General features: G+C 45.7%; 1 protein-coding gene across 1 annotated transcript in view; it reads right to left on the bottom strand.

The window, feature by feature from the left end:
- LOC126419569 (uncharacterized) overlaps positions 1 to 13,856 on the bottom strand; it is a 371,142-nt gene that overhangs the window by 21,363 nt on the left and 335,923 nt on the right. Inside the window, exon 6 of the mRNA XM_050086756.1 lies at positions 4,327 to 4,534. Coding sequence (XP_049942713.1) covers positions 4,327 to 4,534 — 208 coding nt within the window. The remainder of the gene's footprint in view (positions 1 to 4,326; positions 4,535 to 13,856) is intronic.

The raw sequence follows: 13,856 nt of genomic DNA on the forward strand, positions 1-13,856 counted from the left end.
CCCAGGCGTGCTCGATGGGGTTTAGGTCTGGAGAACAGGCAGGCCACTCCATTCGCCTGATATCTTTTGTTTCAAAGTACTCTACCGATGGCAGCTCGGTGGGGCGCTGCGTTATCATCCATCAGGAGGAAGGTGGGACCTGCTGCATCCCTGAAAAGGCGGACGTACTGGTGAAAAATGACGTCCCGATACACCTGACCTGTTACAGTTCCTCTGTCAAAGACATGTAGGGGTGTATGTGCACCACTCATCTACCCCACACCATCAAACCACGACCCCCATACAGGTTCCTTTCAAGGACATTAAGGGGTTGGTATCTGGTTACTGGTTCATGCCAGATGAAAACCCGGCGACAGTCACTGTTCAGAGTATACCTGGTCTCGTCCGTGAACGTGACCTGGGACCATTGTTCCAATGAGCATGTACTGTGTTCTTGACACCAGGCTTTACGGGCGCTCCTGTGACCAGTGGTTAGTGGAATGCACCTTGCAGGTCTCCAGCCGAATACACCACGTCTGTTTAGTCGTCGGTGGACTGTGTGTCTGGAGACAACCGATCCAGTGGCTGAGGTAAGGTCCCGAGCAAGGCTACCTGCAGTACTCCCTGGCCGTCTGCGGGCACTGATGGTGAGATATCGGTCTTCTTGTGGTGTTGTACACTGTGAACGTCCCGGACTGTAGCTCCTGGACACGTTTCCTGTCTGCTGGAATCGTTCCCATAATCTTGAGAACACACTTTGTGGCACACGGTGGGTCCCTGCTACAACCTGCTGTGTTTGACCAGCCTCCAGTCGCCCTAGTATTCTACCCCTCATAACGTCATCAGTATGTGTTCTCTGAGCCATTTTCAACACGCAGTCAGCATTAGCAGGTCTGAAAACGTCTGCACAATTACTTGCTCCACCGTACTCTGACATGCACCAACACACCTCTGCGTATGTGGACTGCTGCCAGCGCCACCGTGCTACAACCGCAGGTCAAATGCACCGCATTGTCACACCCCGAGGTGATTTAAAGCCGCAAACCGCCCACCACAGCGTTGTTTCACCATGTATCAGCATTATCCTTAATTTATGAGTATGAGTGTAGAACAATTTTGATTTTGAAACTTCCTGGGGGATTAACCCTTTCGTGAGCCGTGGGAAACATGCTTCCCACTACAATGAACTCGCTCCTAGTCCCGTGGGATTCACAGTCCCCACCTCTGTACGGTGCTACCACCTAGTGAACAGTATAGGGTACTGCTTGCAATCGGAAGTTCCCAAAGTTTTTGCTGTACCTTTGCGCAGAGGCATTGTATAGCTGAGTGTTACTCTGTAGAGGAGCCTTTCAGTGCTGTTTGCGTGATTTGTGATTTTTGATTTGTGAGTTGTGATTTTTTTCTCAAAGCTATAGTATAAGGTAAATACTTTTGATTTACCCAAATTTATGAAGAAAAACGTAAAATTGGAACGAGGAGAATTCCAGTTTGAAACAAAAGCAGCCGTTTCTGCAGTAAAATGGATGGATAACCGTCCAGTCACTTTCCTGTCCTCAATTCATGACCCATGAGAAACAGCAACAGTGAAAAGGAAAAACAAGGATGGTACTAGTACAGAGATTTCTTGCCCTGAAGTTGTGGCAGAATACAACAAAATAATGGGTGGTGTCGGTAAGTTTGATCAATTACGAGAAAGGTATGCTATTGGCAGACGTTCTGTAAAATAGTCGCACAGAATATTTTATTTCCTGGCGGACGCTGCTGCAGTGAACGGTTTTGTCCTGTGGAAAACAAGTAAAAGAGAAAGTGAACAGCATGATCAGCTCACATAAGCCGGCCGGTGTGGCCGTGCGGTTCTAGGTGCTTCAGTCTGGAACCGCGTGACCGCTACAGTCGCAGGTTCGAATCCTGCCTCGGGCATGGATGTGTGTGATGTCCTTAGGTTAGTTAGGTTTAAGTAGTTCTAAGGTCTACGGGACTGATGACCACAGATGTTAAGTCCCATAGTGCTCAGAGCCATTTTCTTCAGCTCACATATGGGATCCATCTAGCCAGACAATTATTCGCTGACTTCTCATCCCAAAAAAAGGCGTGGACAAAAACCTGTCTTTCTGGCAGAAACGGGTAAAGTACCTGAAGATTTTCGTCATGTGGCTGTAGGAGAGCATCAACCCATTTTAGGATAAACCTACTGGACGTGCCGTCATTGTAGTACAAATGCTGCGGAAAAGAGCACTCGCTGTGTTTGTATATATTGTCAAATACCACTTTGCATAGACCCATGTTTCAGAAAATTTCATGGCAAGCAATTGTGAACAATCATTGTAACAAGAGAAGTAAATTTATCAAATAAATATGACTTACAGGGTGTTACAAAAAGGTACGGCTAAACTTTCAGGAAACATTTGTCACACACAAATAAACAAAAGATGTTATGTGGACATGTGTCCGGAAACGCTTAATTTCCATGTTAGGGCTCATTTTAGTTTCGTCAGTATGTACTGTACTTCCTCGATTCACCACCAGTTGGCCCAATTGAAGGAAGGTAATGTTGACTTCGGTGCTTGTGTTGACATGCGACTCATTGCTCTACAGTACTAGCATCAAGCACATCAGTACGTAGCATCAACAGGTTAGTGCTCATCACGAACGTGGTTTTGCAGTCAGTGCAATGTTTACACATGCGGAGTTGGCAGATGCCCATTTGATGTATGGATTAGCACGGGGCAATAGCCGTGGCGCGGTACGTTTGTATCGAGACAGATTTCCAGAACGAAGGTGTCCCGACAGGAAGACGTTCGAAGCAATTGATTGGCGTCTTAGGGAGCACGGAACATTCCAGCCTATGACTCGCGACTGGGGAAGACCTCGAACGACGGGGATACCTGCAATGGACGAGGCAATTCTTCGTGCAGTTGCCGATAACCCTAATGTCAGCGTCAGAGAAGTTGCTGCTGTACAAGGTAAAGTTGACCACGTCACTGAATGGAGAGTGCTACGGGAGAACCATGTACAGCGTGTGCAGGCACTATCAGCAGCTGATTGGCCTCCACGGGTACACTTCTGCGAATGGTTCATCCAACAATGTGTCAATCCTCATTTCAGTCCAAATGTTTTCTTTACAGATGAGGCTTCATTCCAACGTGATCAAATTGTAAATTTTCACAATCAACATGTGTGGGCTGACGAGAATCCGCACGCAATTGTGCAATCACGTCATCAACACAGATTTTCTGTGAACGTTTGGGCAGGCATTGTTGGTGATGTCTTGATTGGGCCCCATGTTCTTCCACCTACGCTCAATGGAGCACGTTATCATGATTTCATACGGGATACTCTACCTGTGCTGCTAGAACATGTGCCTTTACAAGTACGACACAACATGTGGTTCATGCACGATGGAGCTCCTGCACATTTCAGTCGAAGTGTTCGTACGCTTCTCAACAACAGATTCGGTGACCGATGGATTGGTAGAGGCGGACCAATTCCATGGCCTGCACGCTCTCCTGACCTCAACCCTCTTGACTTTCATTTATGGGGGCATTTGAAAGCTCTTGTCTACACAACCCCGGTACCAAATGTAGAAACTCTTCGTGCTCGTATTGTGGACGGCTGTGATACAATACGCCATTCTCCAGGGCTGCATCAGCGCATCAGGGATTCCATGCGACGGAGGGTGGATGCATGTATCCTCGCTAACGGAGGATATTTTGAACATTTCCTGTAACAAAGTGCGTGAAGTCACGCTGGTACGTTCTGTTGCTGTGTGTTTCCATTCCATGATTAATGTGATTTGAAGAGAAGTAATAAAATGAGCTCTAACATGGAAAGTAAGCTTTTCCGGACACATGTCCACATAACATACTTTCTTTCTTTGTGTGTGAATAATGTTTCCTGAAAGTTTGGCCGTACCTTTTTATAACACCCTGTATATTGAAAAAGTTGTTTTTCATTTTACTCCAAGGAAGGATAGTGGGAAGAATACTTCCCACCTTGTTGTGTGACCACACTTCCACAATTGGAGCAAATTTGATATTCTGTATGATAAATATACCTATCTGTTAACTACTCTCTGTTCTCTAATCATTAAAAAAAACTGCTCAATAATTTTGCCCACGAAAGGGTTGAAACTGTGTGCCGGACCGAGAATCGAACTCGGGACCTTCGCCTTTCGCGGGCAACCACTACGGTTTCCATTTCGTGAGCGATCATTCCTTACATTCGGAATAGCACTCGTATGTTTGGATTGATTACAATATTAGTGCCATGTGCAGAAAGAACTAAGCCCGCCCGCTGTAAGTCAGACCAGTGCAGAGCTGTGGTGCTGTGTGGCAGGAGGGAACTGACCCTCGCGGATGGCGTCGATGAAGTACCCCGCCTCGTTGAGCCCGCGCAGCACGGCGGGCAGCGCGTCCTCCAGGTAGCCCCTGGTGAGCACGGCCGCCGCCAGCCGCTCCTCCGCCTCCTGCTGCTCGCGCAGCTCGCGCTCCAGCTGCGAGACGCGCCGGTCCTTCTCCTCGCGCATGCGCCGCTCGCGCTCCTCCAGTCGTTTGATCTGTGAGCCAGCAACACACACAGTCAAATTAGAGCCAGGGAGCAGGGGACCAGATGCAGTAATTTCTACAATTCTGCGAGGTGGCTGTTTGTTCTAAGTCGTGTCTCCCTACCACTTTCGCGCAACGACGCTCTGAGTGCGTTTTTTAGGGAATTGACTAGTTTGAACCTGGGACCTGTTGCTGGTAAGGAGACGCCAGACCACACATGACATGTAGAGTTCAGAAGAGTTCAGTGAGACTAGCGATGACATAATCAAATACTTAATGATTTCAGTGTCAGCTCCACTGCACTCCCTGAAAAAGAATCTTAATACTAACTAAAATTAGCGGAAGGGATTCAAGGCTTTCCTATTTTTACTTAGCTGCTAAAATAACGTCGAAAAAGCAGTTGAGTTTACCATTGGAAATTTTATTCTTCTCGCAAAACATTGTTTATAAATTGCATTATTGATAAAGGAAATACGAGGGCTGTCCAGAAAGTAAGTTCCGATTGCTCGCGAAATGGACACCACAGTGAAAACCTGGTGAAGCTTTGCACAGATGTGTTGGCTAGTGTCTCTAGTATGACCGTCGATCGCATGAAGACGCTCTTTTCAGTTGTGAGCGCACTGTGAGCGAGTTAGGGTGCCTAGAACAGCGATGTCTCCCGCCATGTAGGAGGGCCCGTTGAGAGGCTTCGCCTTAATGAATGTAACCCACATAACACAACTGCCACGCACTTCCTTCTTCGTAGCAATTCTCAGCCGCACTCTGCAGGGGCAATGAAGACGCTCCTACAGCCTTTTCGATGGGAAGTGTTCGATCACCCACAACACAGCCCTAATTGACTCGTCCTGAGTATCATCTCTGTTCACATGAAACGCTGGATACGAAGACAACACTTGGGCGCAGGCTATGCGCAATAGACAAGCGTAGAGAATTATCGGAAAGCACAGGCGCCTGCCTTCTATGATGATTGTGTTGGAAATTTGGTATAACGATCCGACAAATGTCTAAGTCAGCGACGACTATGTAGAGAAGAATCTGGAAAGTGTAGCTAACTCTTGCAAATAAAATGTTTCTCATATTCATTGTGGTTTCCATTTAGCGAGCGATCGAAACTTACTTTCTGGACAACCCTCGTATTTTAATACAGGATGATAAAAACCAACTGCGTTCAACAAAAATGTGAACGAATATTCCCTGAATGGGTTTCCAGTTCTATAATGGATCGAAGGATGATCTATGCCATATCACATCTATAATCTAGGTTTAAATTAAATTTAATAAAAGAGAAAACTATCAAAAATGGCCTACAGTGACCCTCAATTATCTTTAATTACTTATTTAACTTGTCGTAAATTACAGTGGCTGATGTGGCTTCTCAATAATTATATAACAGAAAAAGCATCACGTTTCAGATTTTAACTTCAAATAGCAAATGTGAATACCACGAAGTCTAATTGACGATCGACACTAGTATTACGCAAAAAGGGGATTTAACAGATGAGACTTCTGCAGTTCTGAGTGAAGCCTTATGCGGCATCGCGTGCGTTCATTACCTTGTCGTTGGTTAGGCAGCGTCAGGGGGCGGTGGGCGGCGCAACTCCACCCACCTCGCCGTCTCGGAAGCAACTCTTTTCTAACTTCTCCTTACTACGATTTACCGAAGTTGGTTTAAGAAAAGCTGTCTGGCTGTGTTTTCAACTGACCAATCAGGGTGTCAATGTTAACTTTAAGCTCTGCCTACAAAAATTCTGTATATCCAATGAGAAACGTTATACTTTTCGTGGTGGGGCAATGTTTTTAACGTTTGCAACGTAACAGAGACGCGAAAAAGTCTCACGCTAAAACTTGCAGCTGGTGTGGCCCTTTTACTGTTATCGTAAGATCTATACTGTTCTTCTGGAGGGCTCTATCTTTTAACATGGGCTGGGGGGGTGGTCTTGGCAGTCGGCTGGCGACGTGGGTGTCCGTCCCTTATCGTAGGGCCTTCTAGGTTACACGATTTTGCTCTCGGCTTCTGTCCTCGTTTCTCCCCTCGGAACTGCGTCTGTTTCACGGTGGAAAGGTATGACATGCATTTAGGCGTGCTTGTGTTGGTCTGTGGTATTCCATTTGCTCACTCGTTGATCGTATTACTTTGGTTAATTTAATGTCAGGATTTATTCGGAGCTATGTGACATACTGCCGGAATTGCTATCATGTCAGGGTTTTCATGGAAGGTGTTGGATTTGCCTGACACCTTACAAATTGTGCATCGAGATCCTGGGCAAAGTTATAGTGAATGTGGTTTTCCGTTGCCTTCTTACAATCTGGTGTAAAGATTCAAGTGTGTGTGCCTGTAGACTGTATAGTCATAGATGAAGGGAAGAAACAGGGAGAAACTTGGTGTTTGCAGATAGCCTACTTTTCTCGAATGGCAGCATGGGCCACTGAGTTTAATGTCCTCATCCGACAGACGGATACCCATCAACAGTGCGACACATGTCCTCATTTCATGACACACTGCACCGAGGTATGAAATTTAATCCGGGACATCGACGCATAGACTGGTAATGAGGAACTTTAAGAGTTCTCCTGCCCTCCCCTTGCTGCCCAAGTACTGTCAGTGAAAATTTCATGCATCACGACGATACGAACTGGCATATCCATGAGTCGAGCGCGCTGTACAGCCGTCTTCAGTGACATCGCTATGAAGGTTGTAAGGTAGCAGTATTTTGCACCTTACTGTAATATAATAAATTGTTGCAAAGACGAGTTAGATATCGGTTATTATGTTATTTATCAGGCAATCAGCCTATTGAAATTAATATAGGGAGTATCAGACGACATAAAACGCGTATTAACTTTAAGAAATTCGGATGTTGCATGAAGTCGGGGTTCTGGAAATATTTTCACGGAGTTTGGCTGGAGCGGACGAGCGGCACTGCTCAAAGGCAGGAGAGAGGGGTGCGGAAGTTTACAACCGACCATTACGAGTCGGCATGCGAAAGCGTCCCACTGGGGGAGACGCGCCGCCGGAACAGGTAGGCACCCATTGCACGCAGAACAGAGGCAGGCCTACGAGGGACGGCGCCTCGTTGGCGTTGGACGTTACGCCGACGCCACTATGTCGAGACGAGCTGGCGCCTAAGGGAGCCTTCCCACGAATCTTAACGTTTTCTAAAGCTTTCTAAGAAACGCGGTTAAGCTAGTGCAATGACCTTTTCCCGTGCAAGGGCGAACAGAGAGACACGGTCGGTGGGTTCAATTTTGAACGGAGTTTCAGTTTGTTCCAGAACATTCTAGGCGCAGTAAGACGCAGAATGTTTTAATTGGCTGGAAGAAGCCAGGAAATAATAGTGGGAGCGAACTGTGCTGGTCTAGAGCCACGGGATTGGCCAGCTCGAAAAATAGTGTGGGGGTGCTGATTTTTGCAGAGGGAAGCTTTTCGAGCTGTTATCGAGAGAAGCGTCTTAGCTCCTGTAGCGAGCGGACGTCGTGCTTTCGGCTCTGCTGTAGGAAAGTAAATTCTTTTCAGTGTGCTGTGCAGAACTTTGAATAAATCTGCCAGCTGCAACTGAAACTAGTATTCAGTTAGGGGTACTGTCATGTTTTACTGTTAGAGACAGGCTGATTCCGCTAATCCCAGTTGGGAATACTGTCTCACAGGAAGTATACAGGAGCAGAGCAATTTTCTTGAGCCACACTTTATTAAAGACGTTACTGAGTTCCGCCTTTGGGCTGGTGAGTCCCGTCTTAACGAGTGCGAGACGATTGGAAAGAAAGCAGAATTAGCTTTTGAATAGGAGTTTACTAACAGGAAGCCTGTTCGCGAAAATAAATTAATTTTTGTTACAATTGAGGCTCCTCGACGACGCAGACGCCATCGGCAACTTGCTGACCTGTCCCCGACGCTGCATTTGGTAACGCGACGCTCAGCTTCGGCATTTAATCCGATATTACGCACGCCTGTGATTACCAGAGCTCAGTTTTCCAGCCACGCTCTTATTGAAAATTTGGTAATTGAAGTAGCTTTTTCTGACGTATTTTATGCCGTCTGACAAGGTGAGAGAGTAGAAAATAACAAGTACAGGTGCGTTATCCGACCTTAAGAGTTAGTTTTGGAATTTAAGGGCCATTGCCATTACTAGCTTGATTTTATCACTTATAAATGTATGTCTTTGTTCACTTTGATGTTAGGAAGATTATTGTTAAATAAATGTGTTCAATGCTATCCTTGTTTGTTTAGTAGTGATCACTTCCCTGAACACTATTTAATTATTAAATATTAATCAAAATTAGTAAAGGGGCAGTTTTAATTAACAGGTTAGGTCTCATAACAGGCCTTTAGCCAGAGCCAATGACCCGATCCAGTAGGGAAAGTTAACAAGTAAAAGTATTCTTGTAAAAAAACCCTCGACATTTGACGGACCCGCCTAGGGTCCCTAACCATCATTTTATTGAAAGAAACCGCTTCCAAGGTCGGTCCACAAAACACAGATCACTCGAAAGTAACCTTAAGAAATGGGGGGACATTTTTCATCTCGAATATTTACTCCGTATAGATTTCTGTATATTTCTTGGGTAGTGACACAATCTTATGAGAAAACCGTAACCTTGATTATCTATCAAAACCGTACGGCCCTGGTAGCTGAGTGGCACGGCGACAGAATGTCAATCCTAAGGGCCCGGGTTCGATTCCCGGTTGGGTCGGAGATTTTCTCCGTTCAGGGACTTGGTGTTGTGTTGTCCTCATCATCATCTTTTCATCCCCATCGACGCGCAAATCGCCGAAGTGGCATCAAATCGAAAGACTTGCACCCGGCGAACGGTCTACCGACGGGAGGCCCTAGTCACACGACATTTACATTTATCTGTTAAAGAGCTCATAATCTGGATGTCAAAACGTTTTAGTGACAACTGGTTTCAGTACCGTCTAGGATTCATCAACAGGTCAACTTTCAAACAAAAGCAGTTTGACATTTCCAGAAAAATTATGACCGTGTGACAGCCGCTCGACTCCAGAAACTTGCCTTTCGAGAGCCGTGCTTTCTGTGCTCTGTAACTGTAGGTACGACTCGCGACCCGCTTCACACTTTTATTTCTGCTAGTACCTCTCTCACACCAACCAAGCTTTACAGTCGTCCTGCACATCTTGCAGGTCTAGCAATCCCGATATTTATGTTATTGTAGTGAAGTGCCATACACACAACCTATGGCTTAATTCCAGAATAAATCCATTATTCTGCAAAGGAATATCTACTGTTCTGAAAACGAGTGTTACATTAAAACCGTGTCGCAGACCGCGCTACGAACCTGGAAGCCTTCGTTTCGCCGGCGATGCTCCTACCGACGGTGCATCCAGGCACTATCCTCGACCCGTCCCGGTACAGCGACCAGTTTTAATACGACATAAAATTTTACAAACAGTACACATTCCGCTGCAGAGTGAAAGATTCACTCTAGGAAAAGTAGTTGGTCGAAAAATACCGATACCTCTGCAATACGTAGAGTTAACTACAAAGTGCGAAGGTCGCTCCAAAAGAAGTGCACACTATTTTTTACGTCCATCTTTTATTCTACATCTTTGAAAGTTTTACAGTGTGAAGATACATCCTTTAGGAAAAATATTTTCATTTCTTCACATAATTTCCATCCCTCTCAACTGCCTTACGCAATCTTGGAACCAACGCCTGTATACCCGCACGGTAAAATTCTGGACCAATCTGTTGGAGCCACTGTTTGGCACCGTGCACAACGGAGTCATCATCTTCAAACCTTGTTCCACAAAGAGAGTCTTCCAGTTTCCCGAAGAGATGATAGTCACATGGAGCCAGGTTAGGACTGTAAGGCGGGTGTTTCAGTGTTGTCCATCCGAGATTTGTGGTCGCTTCCATGGTTTGTTGACTGACATGTGGCTTTGCATTGTTGTGCAACAGCAAAACATCCTGCTTTTGTCGATGTGGTCGAACACGACTCAGTCGAGCTTGAAGTTTCTACAGTGCCATCACATATGCATCAGAATTTATGGTGGTTCCACTTGGCATGAGGTCCACAAGCAAGAGTCCTTCGGAATCGAAAAATACCGTAGCCATAACTTTTCCAGCAGAAGGTGTTGTTTTGATTTTTTTCTTGAGTGAATTTGCATGATGTCAATCCATTGATTGCCTCTTCGTCTCTGGTGAAAAATGATGGAGCCATGTTTCAGCACCTGTCACAATTCTTCCAAGAAATTCATATCCACCATTCTCGTACTGTTCCAAAAGTTCGCTGCGTACCGTTTTTATTGTTTCTTTGTGAGCCACTGTCAGCATCCTGGGAACCAACCTGGCACTACACATTCACTATTCTGAAAACACTTCCTTCCCCTATCCCAACGTAGAGTGACAGTTCGTTCACTGTGATGCATCTGTCAGCAGTCACCAATTCGTTAACTCTCTGTACATTGTCTGAAGTGTGTGCAGTACGAGGCCTGCCGCTGCCAGGACAATCCTCAATATTGCCATGCCCGCTTTTATCACGTAACCTGCTTGCCCACCGACTAACTGTACTGCGATGTGATCGACAGCAGCATCTCCATACTCCTTTTCAACCTCTTGTGGATGTTTCCCACTGTCTCGTTTCCACAGCACAGGAATTCTATGACAGCACGTTGCTTCTGACGAACGTCAAGTGCAGCAGCCATCTTGAAGACATGCTGTGACGGCGCCACTCACGGGAACAGGTTGAACTAAGTTTGAAAACAAGGATGTATCTACACACTGTAAAACTTTCACACATGCAGAATGAAAACTGTGTTTTTACAAAAATAGTGTACATTTCTTTTGGAGTGTCCCTCGTACAAGCGACCTGGCTATCGCACCAGTTCCTGCAACATGTGAAACACAAGGAAAACATATTCCGTTTCGTATAGCCCTGAAAATATTGTACCTGATCCAACCTAAAAGCGTGAATGAGTTCATGAAGTGTTGCACTGGTTAACCTATGTTAATCCTTGGAATATGACGGAATACAGCGAGTCGTGGTACAGTAGTAACATCAGCAACAAACAAAATTCGACTCGAAAATTCCAATAGGCAGAGTGATCACCAATCGCTGAGCTAATGTCCTGGATTAAATTAGAAACCTCTCCGCAGTGTCTGACGAAACAATGGTACGCGACAGTTGATGGTGCTCCGTCCCTCGGATCGGGACGTCAAGCTTGGTGCTTACTGTGGGTAGGTGGGTAGGCCTAGCGCCTACCCGGCCAGTAATCAGCATTGAGTATCCGTGGGAAGCGATTACGTAATTCACAGGAGTCAGCCTTCGTGCATCAACTAGCAGAATTGTAAGATTTCTCGTCGTTGTTTCTACCCGGTACTTGACTGTGTTTCATCATACTGCAATTCTAGAAACTGAGCTGTCCTTCTGGGATTTTTACCTCGTACTCTATGCGCTCAAACTCTGAATTGTGCACTGTCCCGTCAGGGCTTAAACTTTGGCTAGGGTAGTGCACTGTGTATTTAAGACTAAGTGCTGTTTTGTAGCAGTGTCTACATCTATATCTACACGAATACTCTCCAAATCACATTTAAGGGCCTGGCACAGGGTTCATCGGTGCATCTTCACAATTCTCTATTGTTCCAATCTCGTATAGCGCGCGGGAAGAACGAACACCTGTATCTTTTCGTAAGAGCTCTGATTTCCCTTATTTTATCATGGTGATCGTTTATCCCTATGTAGGTCGGTGCCAACAAAATATTTTCACATTCGGTGGAGAAAGTTGGCGATTGGAATTTCGTGAGAAAATTCCGCCGTAACGAGAAACGCCTCTGTTCTCTTCCTTGAGCCTTAAGACAAAATTGATATTTATTCGTTGTTCCAAGATGTGACTTTTTCGTTCAGGCCTTTGGAATAAAATATGGCTGTTATTTCAGTACCTGAATAGAGACTTCCTTTACAGTAAAGTTTATTTCTTATTCGAGAAGTAATTGTTTTTGTCAAACGATTAACTCATACGCTGTACTAAAAGACACGTCGGGGAAGACGTATTCTCTTTTGTTAAATAAAATTTCTTCTGTCAGATATACGTGAACTTTTCTTGTCCGCCAAACCAAACAGAAACAACAGTACTATTCGAGAGGAGTAGGCCACTTGCTGGAACTGGGTTTCAGCCTCTGCCTTCTTTCATCAACATACAATACAAACGTAACACCGCACTATAACACGCATCCAGTACACTCAACCACACTCTACAAACACAACTCTCTCATATCCGCCAAAAAAGGGGGAATATTACAGCCCTTTTCGACACTGCGACCCAACATGCCTCATGGGTAGAGTTGCGCTCTACTAAAGCTACAGTTCAGTATTTTTGGCACAGTACATAAATGACACAGTAAATGGTAGGATTACCGGTAGCATTGATAGCATCGGTAGGGAAAGAAACATAAATGAATGCGTAAGAGAGAAAGTGGGAACTGATGACTTCTCTTTTCTTCGCGCATATACTATATGATCAAAAGTATCCGGACACCTGACTGAAAATGACTTACAAGCTCGTGGCGCTCTGCATCGGTAATGCTGGAATTCAATATGGTGTTGGCTCAACCTTAGTTTTGGTGACAGCTTCCACTCTCGCAGGCATACGTTCAATCAGGTTCCGGAAGATTTGCTGGGGAACGGCAGTCCATTCTTCACGGAGTGTTGCGCTGAGGAGAGATATCGATGCCGGTCGGTGAGACCTGGCACGAAGTCGGCGTTCCAAAACATCCCAAATGTGTTCTACAGGATTCAGGTGAGGACTCTGTGCAGGCCAGACCATTACAGGGATGTTATTGTGGTGTAATCACTCTGCCACAGGCCGTACATTATGAACAGGTGCTCGATCGTGTTGAAAGATGCAATCGCCATCCCCGAATTGCTCTTCACAGTGAGAAGCAAGAAGGTGCTTAAAACATCAATGTAGGCCTGTACTGTAATAGTGCCACCCAAAACAACAAACGGTGCAAGCCCCCTCCATGGAAATCACGAGCACACCATAACACCACCGTCTCCGAATTTTACTGTTGGCACTACACATGCTGGCAGACGACATTCACCGGGCATTCGCCATACCCACACCCTTCCATCGCGTTGCCACACTGTGTACCGTGATTCGTCACTCCACACAACGTTTTTCCACTGTTCAGTCGTCCAATGTTTACGCTCCTTACACCAAGCGAGACGTCGTTTGGCATTTACCGGAGCGATGTGTGGCTTATGAGCAGCCGCTCGACCATGAAATCCAAGTTTTCTCACCTCCCGCTTAACTGTCATGGTAGTTAGGAATTCGTGTGTGATATTCCGGATAGGTGTCTGCCTATTACACGTTACGAC

The sequence above is a fragment of the Schistocerca serialis genome, chromosome 9 (assembly GCF_023864345.2).
Source record: "Schistocerca serialis cubense isolate TAMUIC-IGC-003099 chromosome 9, iqSchSeri2.2, whole genome shotgun sequence".
Taxonomy (NCBI): Eukaryota; Metazoa; Arthropoda; class Insecta; order Orthoptera; family Acrididae; genus Schistocerca; species Schistocerca serialis.